The 16,075-nt window shown below is 46.6% G+C and overlaps 6 protein-coding genes across 6 annotated transcripts, besides 1 other annotated feature; 3 read left to right on the forward strand and 3 right to left on the reverse strand.

Moving 5' to 3' along the window:
• Positions 1 to 69: 69 nt before the first annotated feature.
• TSTA_119550 (NADH-ubiquinone oxidoreductase subunit B17.2, putative) lies at positions 70 to 1,057 on the forward strand. Its single transcript, XM_002482140.1, has 7 exons — positions 70 to 185; positions 249 to 269; positions 343 to 349; positions 411 to 491; positions 548 to 611; positions 674 to 811; positions 878 to 1,057. The coding sequence occupies exons 1-7, from the start codon at positions 135 to 137 to the stop codon at positions 924 to 926; spliced, it is 411 nt and encodes a 136-aa protein (XP_002482185.1). The 5' UTR covers positions 70 to 134; the 3' UTR covers positions 927 to 1,057.
• Positions 1,045 to 4,825, reverse strand: TSTA_119560 (filamentation protein (Rhf1), putative; the record flags this gene model as incomplete). The annotated part of the gene is made up of 4 exons (XM_002482141.1): positions 1,045 to 3,495; positions 3,543 to 4,168; positions 4,223 to 4,567; positions 4,627 to 4,825. The coding sequence occupies 4 exons, from the start codon at positions 4,823 to 4,825 to the stop codon at positions 1,129 to 1,131; spliced, it is 3,537 nt and encodes a 1,178-aa protein (XP_002482186.1). The 3' UTR covers positions 1,045 to 1,128.
• A 336-nt stretch (positions 4,826 to 5,161) lies between these two features.
• TSTA_119570 (uncharacterized protein) lies at positions 5,162 to 7,576 on the forward strand (the record flags this gene model as incomplete). The annotated part of the gene is made up of 2 exons (XM_002482142.1): positions 5,162 to 5,497; positions 5,558 to 7,576. The coding sequence occupies 2 exons, from the start codon at positions 5,162 to 5,164 to the stop codon at positions 7,574 to 7,576; spliced, it is 2,355 nt and encodes a 784-aa protein (XP_002482187.1).
• Positions 6,891 to 9,539, reverse strand: TSTA_119580 (uncharacterized protein). The gene is made up of 2 exons (XM_002482143.1): positions 8,329 to 9,539; positions 6,891 to 8,307 (listed from the first exon to the last, which is right to left on the reverse strand). The coding sequence occupies exons 1-2, from the start codon at positions 9,323 to 9,325 to the stop codon at positions 7,703 to 7,705; spliced, it is 1,602 nt and encodes a 533-aa protein (XP_002482188.1). The 5' UTR covers positions 9,326 to 9,539; the 3' UTR covers positions 6,891 to 7,702.
• A 674-nt stretch (positions 9,540 to 10,213) lies between these two features.
• Positions 10,214 to 10,246: a microsatellite.
• Positions 10,247 to 10,737: 491 nt separating this feature from the next.
• On the forward strand, positions 10,738 to 13,717 carry TSTA_119590 (SNF2 family helicase, putative; the record flags this gene model as incomplete). The annotated part of the gene is made up of 4 exons (XM_002482144.1): positions 10,738 to 11,002; positions 11,061 to 11,248; positions 11,303 to 12,642; positions 12,694 to 13,717. The coding sequence occupies 4 exons, from the start codon at positions 10,738 to 10,740 to the stop codon at positions 13,715 to 13,717; spliced, it is 2,817 nt and encodes a 938-aa protein (XP_002482189.1).
• On the reverse strand, positions 12,843 to 15,612 carry TSTA_119600 (GTP binding protein (Gtp1), putative; the record flags this gene model as incomplete). The annotated part of the gene is made up of 8 exons (XM_002482145.1): positions 12,843 to 14,231; positions 14,290 to 14,454; positions 14,512 to 14,569; positions 14,627 to 14,772; positions 14,830 to 15,261; positions 15,329 to 15,353; positions 15,495 to 15,523; positions 15,584 to 15,612. The coding sequence occupies 8 exons, from the start codon at positions 15,610 to 15,612 to the stop codon at positions 14,024 to 14,026; spliced, it is 1,092 nt and encodes a 363-aa protein (XP_002482190.1). The 3' UTR covers positions 12,843 to 14,023.
• Between the last annotated feature and the right edge of the window lie 463 nt (positions 15,613 to 16,075).

Below are 16,075 nucleotides of genomic sequence, written 5' to 3' on the forward strand. Positions count from 1 at the left end.
ACATATCAAACAATTAGCCGCAATCCACGCTATTCCCGAAACTACCGACGAGCCGCCATCGACGACATCGTTCAACTTCACTCGATCATCTGCAATTCGAACATTTCAGACGTATAAGTCGCCATTCTTTCAAGATGTCGACTCTTACTCGTACATTCAGAAATCTGTGGCGGATTGGTCTCAAGGTAGGGCTATCAATGGCTTTCCGATCGGTTGCGGTTGACCATGCTAATCAACTTCTTTTGTAGGAATATGGGCATCAAATGCAGGTATGTTTCAGCAATAGACATTGAACTCGATTTCGGTAATGATGGAAACTCATGGGCGATTGGTGGGTTATAGTACATTGGTCTGTCTCCGCGCGAACATCGTTATGTCGAATACCTACTTACCGAGGTGATTCAATGCAGGTGATACCAAAGCTGGCACACTGATTGCCACCGACCGTTTTGGAAACAAATACTACGAAAACTTGGAGGAGGAACTTCCACGTAAGCTTCAGTTCGATTCCGGTATATTGAGGAAACGAATGTTCTGACGATCATAGTGCGTACTCGATGGGTCGACTACAAGGAAAAGGAATTTGACGCTGCTCAGGTTGAACCTGGCTGGTAATTTGCCTCGGGATGATCAGTATAGCAAGGAAATGTGAACTGACACTGTCGTGGAATAGGCACGCATGGTTGGCTTACATGGTTGACGCTCCCCCAACAACCGACAAGATTTTACAAACTGGTGTGCGCCATTGGGAACTCCCAGAGCACCGCGCCAACTTGACCTTGTCTCGTGGTGCTTACAAGACATACTCAACGTGAGTTTTTTTCACAGGACTTGGCGCCTTGTAGGGGCATATAGGAGCTGACTGACGCTTGTGTAGTACTCGCCCCAAGTATTCTGCATGGCAACCAGTTGCTGCACCTCGATAGATCAAATCTCAATGAGAAGCACTTCAAGTTTTTGTTTCTATCATCGCTTCAGCAATACAACTTCATTGCTGCTGTAAATATTTCTTATCTTCGCGTTCGATAGAGCAATATAACAGTCAAGTACGTATTCAAAGTTCGCCTTTATATTACCTGAAAAATTATTTAAGATTACGCTATATGTACAAACGCTACACTTTTTGTTTCAAAGGACGTAGCCTCCAGCACCCAAATTCCACCAATGTCTAATGGGTTTTCGATCCTCAAGTTCAATACACCACCACAAAATCTCCTTGGCCTTTTCTATCTGTGAGCCCGCTTCATAGGCACGAGACAATGTGTACCAGGCTTCGGAATTATCCCACGCGGCTCCTGTTTTCGTCAACATGGAGACGAGACCATAAGCTCGGTCTCGGGCGGCTAGTCGACTTAGATACTCTGGTTCATCACTATTGTTTGACGTTTTCGGCGTAGGTTTGGACTCTTGGGACGTCCTGGTCACAGCCTTATCTGGCAATATCTCGGAATTGCAGTTAAGCGACGTGGACACGTCAGTTGATGAGTCAACAATGTCACTATCAAGTCGAGGCTCCACGGGCTCCAATGGAATCTTCTCTTCCCAGGCATCAAGGAGCAAGTTTGATAACGCAATTGTTGCTTTAGGGTGGTCGGGAAAGCAAGAGACAGCTTCTTCGTAGTACTGCATTGCTTCGTGTATCTGAGATTGTGCCTCTGAAAGCGCTCCCTTCTCCGCATGCACATCTGCCCACAGCTCTTCGGTACTTTTAGCCACACCCCATACTGGGCTGACAAATGCGCGAGCAGAAGATTCCTCAGCAGCTACAAGCGCTTCGAAGGCTGCGACCTGTTTCGATGCTTCTTCGCAGGCTTCAAGGGCATCGTCGAAAAGTGAAGCTCGGCGGTACATGCCTGAAATTAGAAGCCATACTTTGACGAGCAGTGAGATAGCATGTTTCTGTGCTTGGAGAACGGGGAATTTCGTGAGAGATTTCGTGGGAGAGCTGAAACGATGAGGAGTTGGTAAGCGCACATCCTGCTCTGGTGATTGATCTGTGTGACCAGCCGGACGGGGTTCGTGTTTATGATTCAAGTTATGAGCGACTGCGGGTAAAGACTGCTTGGCGCTTTCTTTGGGGTTTGTAGGCGAGGTTGGTGATAATTGAGGTTCGGATATAGCGATACCTATCGCTTCTGGTTCCATGTCGTCTTTCTCATTCTGAGAAGCATCTAGATCATTAATGAATCCGTTCTCCTTCTCCGGCTGAGACTCTTGTTGCTGGCCTTGTCTAGTCTTATTGACAGCCTCAGGTGTCACTCTAATGACTGGAGCGTCTGGACTGACAATAGCAGATGCTGCATCAGGTAAAGGTGGAACTGGTTCTGCAGGATTGGACGATCGGTCTGGTATTTTTGATCCTCTCTTTCTTCCAAAAATGCTTCCCCGGAAACTCTTCACGGTACCCGCAGAGCTTTTCGGAGGCCCGAGATGTTGTTGTTGTTGCACCTGTGAGGCTTTTTCCTTGGTAATGTCGAGTTCCAGATCTTCAAATAACGTCGCAAATAATGCTAGCAAGTTATCACTATGGTTCACAGCAACCTCTGGCCCATCCGTGATCTCAAGGAGGGCAAGTTGTGTCATGCGTGTCTCAATGATGCGTTCCTTTTCACGGCCTTGCAATTGCTGTATGAAATCTTTCTTCTTTTCCAATAGGTCAGCTGTCTTTCTGTTACTTTCACGGTTGTTGCGGCGCTCATTATGACCTGGTATAGTTACTGATGAAGGGAGTTGGTCAAATGCAGCTTCGCAAGTGCGACCGGCGATATCAAATTCCTGCTTCGCACTAAGCAGCAGTGCTAAAAGATGCCAGAGTGGAATCTTATCTCGTTCTTCCGACTGATGTAGCTCAGGAATGCCGGAACCTGAAAGTGCTGACCCGTCTCTGGGAGTGAGCGCTGCCTTCACCTGGCTGATTGCGCCATCTAGATCACGAGATTCGGCGAGCAAAAGCGCCAGGGCATACCTGGTTGAAAGGTCATATTCTGATTCAAATTCAGGAGCAATACTCCTTTCCAAGTTTTCAATAGCCTCTGCTCGTATATCGTCTCGAGCTTCGGTTTTGGGAGTCCACCTCGACCAGTTACCCAAGCCAATGCCAATGGCTCTGTAAGCCAACGCAATGATTTGCGAAGGTACACGAGACGCACTTTCCTCTTTATTGTCGGCCAAACTGAGATTATCAGCAATATCTTTTTCGATATACTTCTCCAAGATCGCAATGAGATCCCTGGCCTTTCGAGCCTCTTCTTCGGATCCAAAGCAACATAGTAGAAGCACGCCCTCCGAAACGGTCTGTAGTAAAGTTGCGTCGCTTTCCAAATGTCCAATTTCAGCTGCCTTTTCTGCTCTGTCCTTTGCGCTTACCACAATTTCAACATATGTGTCAAGTGCCTTCATAGCAAGGTCAAACTCTGCTAGCGCAGCATGCACGTGAAATAGGCGCCGCAAGATGGAATGTGAATGATAGGTTTTTGTTGACGCTCGATAGAGTATCTGAAATGTCAGCAGTGGGTCGATAACATAATAGAAATATAACTCACATCTAAGACGTTACGGCTGATGGCATCTTGGCCTCCTTCCCCGAGATCATCATTTCGCCAGCTTGGTCCGCACAGGACTTCCCAGTTACTGATGATATCTTCCGTCCATGCCTCCACTTGAGGATTGCTGTCACTTGCCAATGGAAATTTTGTTTCGCGTAGTAATACAGACTCGCACACGGATTCCACACGCCGGATCTCTGTGGCTAGTTGCCTGCGAGGGGATCCCGAAGACAGCGGGAAGTATGAAAGACCGTATTGCAATATCAGAGACAAAATTTTGTAGTAAGTCATCCAAATAGACAACTGAGACTCTGCAAGTTGCGATGAACTGTTTTGAGTGTTCCTTTGGGAAGCTGCAATATCTCGGCCTTTGGTATGGGGGTGTCCCGACCACAGTCTAAATGCTTTTAACGCCGTTTCGATCGCGAAGTCATTGTCTTCCCCATCATTAGATAACACCTCCTCACTTGCGAGCATTGCCACCCTGGAAAGGAACAGTTCTGACCAATGAAGGGCCTGAGGACAAGAAACCAACACAGGATTAGGTATGGCAAGTCGCGGTAGCACGGTAGAGGCGGTCTGAAGAGCTGCATCTGAGTTGGATATCAAAGCTTGAGCGGCGCCTGTTCAATGTTCAATCGTTAGACCCGAGCATACTAGCGGTATAGTGATCTCACTCTTTATATAGCCCGCCTTGACTATGCACACTTCCGTCCATTTGGTAAGCCCTCTCTCCCCTTCCGAAAGAGAAGCAATGGTGGTATCATCGAACTCCTTGGGCAGCCGAACCACTGCTAGTCCAGGTTCTGATAATGTCCAGTGAATCCATCCCAAGCAGACTTGGGCCTGGAATATATCTTGCGGCGTTCCGTCTGCGGCTTCGATGGCTGCAATGAGTTCAGGTATTAACTCGGAGAGATTGGTTATATGGTTTGGCGTGCTTTGGCCCTTGGCTGTGGCCGGTAGAGTCTTTGTAATATGAGCGACAACTTGTATTTCTGCATTCGCTGTTTGGATAAGGCCTAAGACGCAACGTTGTTAGCATTTATACAAGGTGGGAGTTATTGGTAGTAAACATTACATTTCCGATGGGAAGCATGCTTGGTTACCTTGCGAACCAATTCGGGGACTTCACTCCATTTGTCTTCGCTCCGCGCGTTATCCAGAGCAATGATATAACCCTGTGCCTTGTCCGCATCTCGACTCTGAAACACACCATCAGCATTCGGTTGACGATGCCAGGGGATGACACAATTGGCGCATACCGAGTTCGCACTCATCTTTAAACAGAAAACGTTTCAACCACAATATCGATAACACACTAAACAAAAGTATAAGAGACAAACTCCCCAGTACAGTGCGAATCTCGACAGTGACATGCAAACAGGCGATCTGTCTGGCCCTGTGCAAAGGCTCCGAGGTTTGCAGCTGATTCCAACCTGACTCATCCGTCATTGGCAGATCTCCCTGGTCCGCGGAAAGGCCCGAGCTCCTGACGAACTAACCTAAAAAAGGAAGGCGGGAAAAAAAAGTAGATGAACTTAGTCGAAATTCTACATCTCCTTGTGTCAATCAATATCTACTCTAATACGGAGCCACGCTCCTGTATAAGTGCAATGGCATCCTCTACAACATTGCGCACCATTACGAACCGCCTAACAACCACTCCGGTTAACGAGCTGCCGTATGTCGCAGCATTTCTTGCTTCCTCGCTCAGTGATTGTACTGAATTCAATGCCCAACCCGAACCCATAAAGAAGTCAAATGCGGATGGCAATAATGGTTCGCAGGTCAACAAACTCAAGGCTCGTTTGACGAGCCTTTTGCAAGACCGCAGTATGGAAGGGAGATGGACTGCCGTGGTGTTGATAAAGGCCCTTTTAGAAGCTGGCGGGTGGGAAATACTTCGCGATTGCGGGCCTTGGGTTCGCGGACTGCTTGCGATTCTCTCGGTACGTACGATCACCACTGCTCAACTTAATGTCTAGACATCTAATTGACTTCCTATCTAGAAATCGGATCCATCCTCAACCAAGAAACTGTCAATAATTACCTTGACTCGCATCTTTCATCTTACCTATCAGTACCCGACGTTAGTGCGAGAAATTACTACTCCCAACCTACCTGGCTTCATTACAACCTCTCTCAACCTCATACACGCGAAAAAGGCATTAGAATCCGCTAGGACCTCTAAGGAGTCGTCTCTTCTGGAAACAGTTCTCGCAGCGTTCGCAGAGTTGATTGGTAGACACCCGACCATCTTCCGTCCTTTCGTTAACCAGCTACAGAAATTTTTACTCCCAATATTATGTTCTTCGACGGTCAATAGCTCTTTGTCCTCAAGAGCCATACACCTTGCGCAGGAAGTCTTTGTTGCACTACATAACTGCGCTCCCAAAAACACATCAGGCGAGCAATGGACAAATGACTGCAAGAACACTATATCTTCCATCCACCAGGCTGCAGACCATGTTTTTCGGAGTGTGATAGAACAATGGGAGTCATCGGACCCTAATCTCAAGCCAAGAAAGATGTCGAAATACACGAGCGACTTGCCTCGAGATGACGAACAGGATGCATTGGGTCTTCCTGCTTGGCAGGGTTTACCAGCCGGTGCCACCAAAATCGCGGCACTTTTGAACTTATTGGCCCAATTCATCTCAATACGGACAGCGTCAGCCATCAACTACCCGATCGGGGCTATTCTAAACCTAACATCGCGACTGACGTCTGTTACTGTTCCGAAAACCGGCGAGGGACAGGCCAATCCTGATTTCACTCGAGACGAGAGAGCTTCTCTGTACATGGAGCTACCCAGAATCCACGCTGCATGCATTGATCTATTTCGCGCAATCATGAGCACTTTTGGCTCCGGAGTAACACCTGTTATTCACACGATTTTAGAGCAGACTCTCTGGGTATTCGAAGCAGAGAGCTTCAACAACGGCATTCGCGAGTCATCATATTTACTCATCGGCGACATATTATCGCTAGTGGGGCGATCACTTGTAAAACAGAACGTCTTTGCATTGAGTTCTCTTGTCCGACAATGTTGTCGTGACCTCGTACCAGTTGATACCGCTCGCGCAACTCAAGACCAACAAAACACCACAAGCAAGGGCGGCAAGAGCAAAAACAGCCAACTCAATATGAACGTAGATGTCATTCTCAATCCTGCTCTCAAAGAATCGAACACCAACAAGGAAAGTAACATTGGGAGACAGGACTCGGCGGCAATGGCTTTACTTCCTTTACTATACAATTATCTACCCACCGAATTCATTCCCATGCCGATTCGGACGGAAATGGAACGAGTTACTATTCTAACGTCGAATCGGTCAGCTATGGTTGCTAGCGTGATGAATCCAATTCCACCTGTCAAGGGGCGTCGAGCAATTCCAAGTATTCTGCCGTTCCTGGCAACGAGATACGCCAAAGAATTGGAAGTAGAATGTCTGATTCGTCCCCGGATGCCAGTGCTTCTCGGGAACACCGGAGAACAATACGACGCAGAAGATTATGAAGAACAAGAGGGGTCTATGGATACTGATGTGCCGGCTGTTCCTGTTTCTAGCGTTGACATACAACAGTTATCCTCAAATTTTGCAAATAACGTCCAGCCTGCCACCGTTGTACAACCGCCATCCACAGCAACACAGAATAAGAGGATTCTACCAGAAGATTCTGATAAGTCGGGTCCATCGCAAGCTATCTCGGAACAAAGTATCCCACCACAGGCGAAAAAGGCTCGTTTCGGGGACGGAGAGGTGCAAGTCGCATCTACTACCCCTGTTGTACCTGTTACTCTTTTTGAAGCTTCAGCGTCACCAGCTATCATTCCGCCTACAGCGACACCGGTGACGTCTTCTATCATGGATTCCAGTGCTCCGAGGTACAGCTCTGTATCTACTGATAGGAAGAAACCCGATGGTGGTGCGGCTGCAGGAAATATCGACGATGATGACAGTGATGATGAGATGCCGACGCTGAATATTGAGCCGGATACTGATGAAGATGAAGACGATGAATAACAGGATTGTATATACCTACCATACACTATGATTCTTTCAGCTTCTAGAAAATATAGATATTTTGTGAATATCTGAACCTCATGTCGATATGCCGCTAAGGAGAGAAATAATCTTGAAAGTCTAAGTCTACACGAGACGAATGCCACTCTGCCACCACGCATTCCCGGAATGCCACTCAAACCACGAACCCTTCCAACACCACCATTGATCACCCTTGACACCTAGCCCCAACCCTCCACGCAACAAACTGAGCGGGATAGGCTCAAACATCCATATCCCAGCACGCGCAAAATCATCCGCAATCAAGGGGCCAGTGAAATAGAACCATGCCACAACCAGAATGAGATTTGTGGTTCGGACGAACCATCGTGGAAGTGGTGTGAATGCCTTCGGAAGAATTGCAGGGATGAGTACTGTCTCGAAAAAGTACTGTATTAAGGCTCCTGCGCCCTGCAAGACAAAGAACAAGAAGGCGTTCCAGGGCCGGGAGTTGGAGAAAGTGGTATAACTGCCCATAGCATGGACCAGGCCACTTAGGGAAAATGCAAGGATAATCTGTAATATACGTCGAGCCAGCTTGTACCCATTCTTTTGACTGCCAATAGGAAATACCAGCTCGGTAATGAAGCGGCTACATTCTGAGAATCCGAAACGGAATAGTTGGTGCCACCAGGTATTCCATGCGCCGACTAAGCCGCCATCTAATACAGAGCTTGCAGATCCGAAGGTATCTGGATACAGCCAGGTCTCACCGACCGGCTGATGAGTGATTGACCGTGCAAAGCTTGGAAAAAGGTAGGATAACCCCAGGAAGAAAAGCGGGTTTAGGGAGGTGACAATATTCAGTGCAAAATGGACAGATGCCAGACTGAGGATAATGCGGTATGAGCGGACCAGAACTGGAGACCATACTAGGACGTCGAATGGCCATGGTGGAGATATTGAGCTGTCTACATAGCCCCAGAAGTATGGGTCGCGCATTAAGAGTAGTTTGAGTAGGTCTAGGGCTATGTAGTCTCGCAAGAATGAACGTAGCGCATATCGCAGCTTCACAGATGGTGATTTATAGTCTGTTTGCTTCGTTGGTTTGGTTTCCTTGGTAGAATTTGTGTTCTCTCCAATATCTCTGACGACCGGTTCTGGCAAAGGCGGCAACGATCTCAGCCGCCAATTCCAGTTGGGACCCCTGAAATTGAAAATTAAATCCGTGACCCAGTCAAGTCGATCTGAGAGTTTTCTCGGAAAGGGCTGCCATCGGTAGATTTTCTGAGGTTGTCTGGAAACATCAGGGCTTTGCTGAGTTTTCCTGCGTCTTAGTTTCGACGTGTCATTATTAACGGCCTCTGGAGAACCTTCCTGCTCGTCACCGTAATTCCCCTCAATAGACTCCTTAACGATCCTCTTAAGATCTTTCTGGACATCATTGGCAAGGAGTAGCGTTGTACTCCAAATGTAAAACCAAGTCGTAATCAACCCAACACCGTAACCATTCGCTGGACCCAGAAACCGCACCTCAAATATCGTATAGATACAAAACGCAGTGATCACGGCGTGGAATCCATAGCGCAAAGTCCTCGATTGATACGTACTTCTATGGTGAATAACAAGCGGTACAAGCAGGAGAAGAAAAGTGCCTACCACTTGTTGGAGAAGTAAAGGTGAGAATTCGCCCTGACGGAATAGCTCATCGAACTTGGCTTCTCGTTCAGTGATCAGGTCCAGATGAGTTTCATAGGGTATGTTTGCCATAGTTCCAGAATCCAGATTGCACGATGATCTTCTCTTAAGCCGAGGATCGAAGTGAATAGCTGAATTGGAGAAACTACCAGCTCATCAACGACCAAATCACTGAACCGAAAGGGCATCGTCTAAGTCGGATAAAACATGCCCTAGACAAAGAAAGAAGAGCTAGACTGCGTGCTGCACCACTTTATTGCCCTGAATAGCAACCTCTGTCCCAGATACGAAGCAATATGAGTAAAAGACATCATAGCTTGGGGGCGAGGTCAAAACTTGAGTTATGCACGTGGATCGCCAAGACTGCTGTCCCCGATCGGTTGGGATGCCAGCGCTAGAGCCAGCGCTAGAGCCAGCCTTATTGCTTGTTTATCCATAGATGGAGCGGGAAAGTAATTAAAGACAGTATTTAATCAGGAAATTGCCAATTCATAGCTTCTACTTTTGTTAGTAGTAGTGGTGGTAGTAGTAGATTTGATATACCCTCTGTAGCTAGCCACGATCTGAAGGGCCGTTATCTAGGTGTTGCAAAGGTGAGTTCTAGCAACGTATTTGACCCCAGGTCAGACGATATTGATCTATTCGGGACAGATCGGTTTCCATGGATAGCCACATTTTGTGTGAAACTGATATAGTATTTGGAGTTCTTTGGCTTCACTTAGTAAGGTGGTAGTTCTATGGCCCAAACCAGATTTTGCAATAGACTATCCACTGGTTGTTTAGTAGCGTGATCTATATATGAAGGTCCTTGTAGAGAGGTATTTGTCGTCAAGTTGTTTTACAGTCCTGTCTAGCATTCTGGTCTGGGACCTAACGGAGGGTACTCTGAAAGTGCAGTCCGGTCATTGTTGTGTTCAGAAACCCCCAATTCCCCATATCATTACGGAGTAGAAGTACAAGAAATAAAAAGAAAAATAAAATTAAGAATAGAAAACGGTCCCCTGAGCTTGATCGAACCTGCGACATTCTGAGGAAAATGTTACCCATCACAGTCGGACGCCATAACCTAGTAAACCATCAGGGTTATGTTAAACAAAACTGTGAAACAATGACGAAAATATCACGTGACCGTAGCTTGTTGTCGGAACTAAAACGTAATACCATTTCACCAAAAAGGATGCCCTTAAAAGGGAATTTGGTATTTTTGAGGTATTTGCGAACCGTTGACCGATCCGTAGTTCGACATCTGTATTCTGCTAGTCACGTGATTTTATTTCCGTCACTTGTTTACCTGACGCGAATGTAACGCGCCATGATTGGGCCCGTACTGTTGGAAGTGGGCCCATCAGGGATAGCATTTGAACATCTCACAATGGACTCCGGAGCTTCAGAACCTCACCTTATAATTATTTCTTCCTGTGCGAAGTACGGTAGAAAAAGTCCTTGAAAGACTCTGTTTTGGCTAGAAATTTGTTTCTAGCAAAATGCCTCCCCGCGCCAAACGTCCTGCCGCTGCCGTGGTCGATTTGACGCGTGAGGATCAAGAAAATGCTCATCGTCCTACCAAAATCAACAGAAAGGATCGAGTGAATAACAGCACTCCACTGGGAAACGTGACTAATGGTCAGCGCTTTGGAGAAGAGACTGACTATATCTCGCTCAGTCAGCTGGATGATGATGACTTCAACAGTATTGTTCCATCGACTCAATCTAATGAGGAGGTGGATATGAACTCGTATCAACTCTATGGTATAGTAGTTGGCTCCTCACGGCGAGAATAAGGGTTGGTCTTGTTAACTTCAGCTAGGCTGTATTAATACAAAAATTGTGGGAATAAGATTCTACAAGGGTTACGCTTCATTGGGTGAGCGTGTCATTCTTCAAAGAGAGCCTTATAACCAATATGATCAAAATGCTATCAAAGTCCTGAATGTCATGGGCACACAGATAGGCCACATACCTCGGACTGTGGCCTCCGGCTTGGCGAAATACATGGTACAATCAGACTAACTGACCAAATGTAGTTCATAACAGCTAACCAGCATCCAGGATTCCAAAGATTTAGTCATTGAGGGAATGCTTACTGGCAATATTGGTACTTATGATTGTCCCATCGCGCTCAACCTGTTTGGTCCTGCGGATCCTATTAAAAAGAATCAGGTGAGAACTCAAATGCGAGCGGACCGACTCCCGCTCGTCGAGTTAATCCGAACCGAGCAAGACAAAGCAAGAAAAGAATGGCAACGACAGAGAGCACTAAAGGAAGCAGAAAAACAACGGCTTGCTGCTATGAGCAACAACTGGGGTAGGGGCGGGTATCCCACTCTTCAAAGGCCCCGACAGCCGGTGGAGTCTACAAGCCTGGAAGACCTTGTTCAACAAAGCAGCTCCATCAATGCTCATAGAATGGGCCAAACCGTTGAGAGGTTCGGCAATACGGAAGCTGATTTGGAGAATATGCCAATGGCTGAGACACCATTTGCCATGAAGACGCAACTGCTATCGTACCAGCGACAAGGCTTGGCTTGGATGCTTGATAAGGAATCTCCTAAACTGCCAGATGCAGGCTCTAACAAAGACGTGCAGCTCTGGAAAAATGAGCACGGGAGATACAAACATATTGCTACCAACTATGCTACCAGCACACCTCCCCCTCTTGCAAGTGGTGGTATTCTTGCAGATGACATGGGTCTTGGAAAGACGATCCAAACCATTTCCCTAATAATGGCTAATTCGAACGCCGACGGAAATGGGATTACTGCGCCGACTCTTATCATCAGTCCGGTCGGTGTGATGAGTAATTGGAAACAACAAATCGAAGCGCACGTGAAAGAGGAATTCCTGCCCAAAATTCTAGTTTATCATGGCCCGGGGAAAAAGGAGGTTTCTAAATTGAAGGATTACGGTGTTGTCATTACAAGTTACGGAGCGATTGCCACTGAATATGACCCTGATAAAAAGACAGCCAAATCCACTCGCAGTGGTCTCTACTCTTTGCAGTGGCATCGTATCGTCCTCGATGAAGGACATACTCTCCGAAACCCACGATCAAAGGGTGCCCTTGCAGCCTGTCATCTGAACGCCGACTCTCGGTGGTCATTGACGGGGACTCCAATCATCAACTCTCTCAAAGATCTCTACTCACAGATCCGATTCCTTCGACTTTCTGGCGGACTGGAAGATTTGGCTATGTTCAACAGCGTCCTTATTCGTCCATTAAAAGATGGAGATCCTATGGGTGCCGCTATTCTGCAGGCTTTGATGGGGGCAATCTGTCTAAGACGTCGTAAGGACATGGCCTTTGTCAACTTGCGTCTTCCGGATATGAAGATGCACGTCTTACGGGTCAAGTTTGAAGAGCACGAGCTCAAGAAATATGAGATGTTCCAGTATGTTCCAAACCCCGGTTTTCAAATGATAAAACGTTAACATAGTTTTAGGGCTGAGGCGAGAGGAATGCTTGACAAGTATAAACACCAGGTTGGAGGAGCTAACGGAGGCACCACATATTCACATGTTCTCGAAATCTTCCTGCGACTGCGTCAGGTTTGCAACCACTGGTGTCTCTGTAAGAACCGTGTTGACAAATTAATGGCCCTACTTGGCGAGAGTGAGAAGAAAGTCGTTGAGTTGACGCCGGAGAACATCAGAGCTCTTCAAGACGTCTTGCAACTGCAAATCGAAAGTCAAGAGACTTGTGCAGTTTGCCTTGATAATCTATCCCAACCCGTCATCACGGCATGTGCTCATGCTTTTGACAGATCATGTATTGAACAAGTTATTGAGAGACAGCACAAATGCCCTCTATGCCGCGCTGAACTCAAGGATACCGGAGCCCTCGTCTCACCGGCAACGGAGTTGGGCGAGGATGCAGGTGTAGATGAAGCAGAAACAGATGCCAGTGCACCCAGCAGCAAGATCAAAGCTCTGATCCAGATCCTGACTGCAAAAGGCCAAGTGGAACAAACCAAGACAGTGGTATTCAGCCAATGGACTTCTTTCCTTGACATCATCGAGCCTCACCTTACAGCCAACGATATATGCTTCACTCGCATTGACGGAAAATTGAGCTCCAATAAACGAGACCAAGCCATCTCTGAATTCACCAACGACCCCAAATGCACCGTTCTTCTGGCTAGTTTGAACGTGTGCAGCGTCGGACTAAATCTCGTCGCAGCAAACCAGGTCGTCCTGTGCGACAGTTGGTGGGCACCCGCTATCGAAGACCAGGCTATTGATCGAGTCTATCGTCTTGGTCAAAAACGTGAGACTACAGTTTGGCGTTTGGTCATGGAGGGCTCTGTTGAGGATAGAGTGCTTGATATTCAGGCCGCGAAACGTGAACTTTCGTCCACTGCGTTGAGTGAAAAGACGGATAAGAAGAAAGGGGAGAGCACGAGTTCGAGATTGGCGGATTTGGAGAAGTTGCTTCGGAGGGTTGATGAGCCCTCGACTCAACAATAAAATTGAGATATCTATATGAGATGGTTGTACACTTTTTGATGTGTTGAGGAACTAACCACGTACCTAGATTGCTTTGAGGTCCAGTTCGTTGTACATTACTTTTTTCAGCTCTCTTTTTGTATATTTTCCCCTTCTTGTTTCGTCTTTCGCTCATATTTCCTTTGCTCAATGTCTCTTTCGGGTTCATACTTTCTGCTATCCTATCTTTTTCGTCCTTGGGTTATAGATGGGACTTTGTCATCCCCCAAATCCTCAAGATTATTTCAACGTTCTCGCCTGTCTAAACAATTGGTGAAATCGAGTATACTATTTTGCAACAATAGACACAACATCCTCATCAGCAACCATATGCCCCAATCCGACACGCTGCGGAACATGTCTGGCACTCGCTCCCCATACAAGCGCATACTTGAACGTCTCTTTAAGTGTACGATGGACCTGATCACAAACATCCTCAATGCTCGAGTTACTACGGACAATAAGTGCCTCGCTGAAATCCGGGTCGACGCCCTTTCTGTACATGATGCTCAGTAAGAGAGATTGCGCAAGGGAACAGAAAACGAAAGACGAACCTCTTTGTATAGATTCGGATTAATCGAAGCTCTTTCCAAATCCTATCAATAACGTCTTGTACGCCGAGATCGAGTTCACAGCTCATTACTGCTGTGTGAGGTTCGTGTGCGAGTTTGTCTAGGAAGTCGACGCTGATACTGTCGATTTTGTTGTAGACATATAAACTGTACAGCATTAGTATTCCTCGATTATGTCGTAGGAGGTCTAGCTTCGTTACTAACCATCTGATATATTTCCTATGGTCTTTCATAATCACATCGATCAGGTCATCCACAGTGGCTGTAACACAAAAACGTCAGATATCTAATGTAGGATGGCACCAAAAGCTATACATACCATCTTCATCTCGCACCAGGACTTCACAGTTAAGAATCTTATAATCTCTCAGAATATTGTAGACCATTTTCTCGTCCAGATTCTTGGGCGGTGACTGGAATGTGATTTTCATGCCTCCGGATTTCTTCGCCTTGAGATAAATATTCCTATTAAACGTCAGCACTGAATGTCAAGGGCTTTCCCTGGAGGGAAAAAAGACTTACGGTGGTTCTCGATTCAATCTAATCCCCACAGCTTCCAACTCTGCCTCCAACAAAGCACGCTGCTCTGCTCGTTTCGTTGCATCCAAAACCATGAGAATGAGATCACTCGTCTTAGCTGCAGAAATAACCTGTCTCCCTCTCCCTTTACCCTCAGCAGCACCTTCAATAATACCAGGCAAATCCAAAATCTGTATCTCAGCACCTCCATACTCCAGCACGCCGGGAATAGCCGTGAGAGTCGTGAATGAATAGGCAGCTACCTCGCTGCGTGTTTTAGTGATCTTGGATAAAAAAGTTGACTTTCCGACTGAGGGGAAACCGACGAGGGCGACGCGAGCATCACCGCTTTTGCTGACGTCGAACCCGGAGCCGCCGCTGGAGCCTGCGCCCCCGGTTGGTTCGAGGAGTTGAGCTCTGAGGCGGGCAAGTTTTCTATCGAGATGTGGTGAGTTTGGTGTCTCATTTTCTGTGGTTTGAGATGGGGTACGATCAGGCATACCCTTTTAATAGACCCAAATGATACTCTGTATAGCAAGTCAGTACCACGAAAGTCAAGTGTGTGAGAGATTCTTGCTTACCTGTTGCCTTATTCTCTGTTCAGATGCGACGGACATGTCAATAAGAGCCATGCTCCTGGTGTCACTGCCATGTGCAGAGAAACTTACTCTGCGTCCTCCGCATCTCATCCTCGATCCTGTCATAATCCAGTTAGTTCCTATAAAATAGTATCTCACGGGATGGCTACATAACTTACTCTTTGATTTTATCTGTAATGTTCACCATCTTAACGATCTCTGATACTTCCCCGCAATCAGATTTTACTTGGATTTGATAGGCACCTATTGTTTTCTTGGATTAATGTTTTGGGTTTTTAGAACCAGTCAATAAACAATAAAAACCATGAGAAATTGAAATGAACGAGCAGAATTCAAAAATACTCAAGCATGTTTGGGCGTTGGGATCGTGAAATACAAATTTCTGGCACTCAATATCAAAGCGGCAGAAAACGGCAGAATAATTGTGCTTCTTCACGAGAAGTATGAAGAAGATATGTATGGCGGTGGCCACTTACCTGAAGCTTATTTAGATATAGCCGTTGATAGAAATCAATGTAATTGACAAGTACCAAAGCGAGTTGTGACAAGGAGGCGTGCATCCTGAAAGACTCGACGAGAAACAGAGCTGCGATGATTACAGCCAATCATAGTCGCAGTTGTGATTAAGTAATCAAAATTTCGAATTTCCG

The sequence above is a fragment of the Talaromyces stipitatus genome, genomic scaffold (genome assembly GCF_000003125.1).
Source record: "Talaromyces stipitatus ATCC 10500 scf_1105507295555 genomic scaffold, whole genome shotgun sequence".
NCBI lineage: Eukaryota > Fungi > Ascomycota > Eurotiomycetes > Eurotiales > Trichocomaceae > Talaromyces > Talaromyces stipitatus.

What these genes read in the sequence shown, in the direction of transcription:
- TSTA_119550 (XM_002482140.1), top strand. Translation starts at nt 135, where the DNA reads ATGTCGACTCTTACTCGTACATTCAGAAATCTGTGGCGGATTGGTCTC. An exon ending in CTTGGAGGAGGAACTTCCAC is followed by an intron (nt 492 to 547) that starts GTAAGCTTCAGT and finishes TGACGATCATAG; the next exon opens with TGCGTACTCGATGGGTCGAC. An exon ending in GCTCAGGTTGAACCTGGCTG is followed by an intron (nt 612 to 673) that starts GTAATTTGCCTC and finishes GTCGTGGAATAG; the next exon opens with GCACGCATGGTTGGCTTACA.
- TSTA_119580 (XM_002482143.1), bottom strand. Translation starts at nt 9,325, where the DNA reads ATGGCAAACATACCCTATGAAACTCATCTGGACCTGATCACTGAACGA.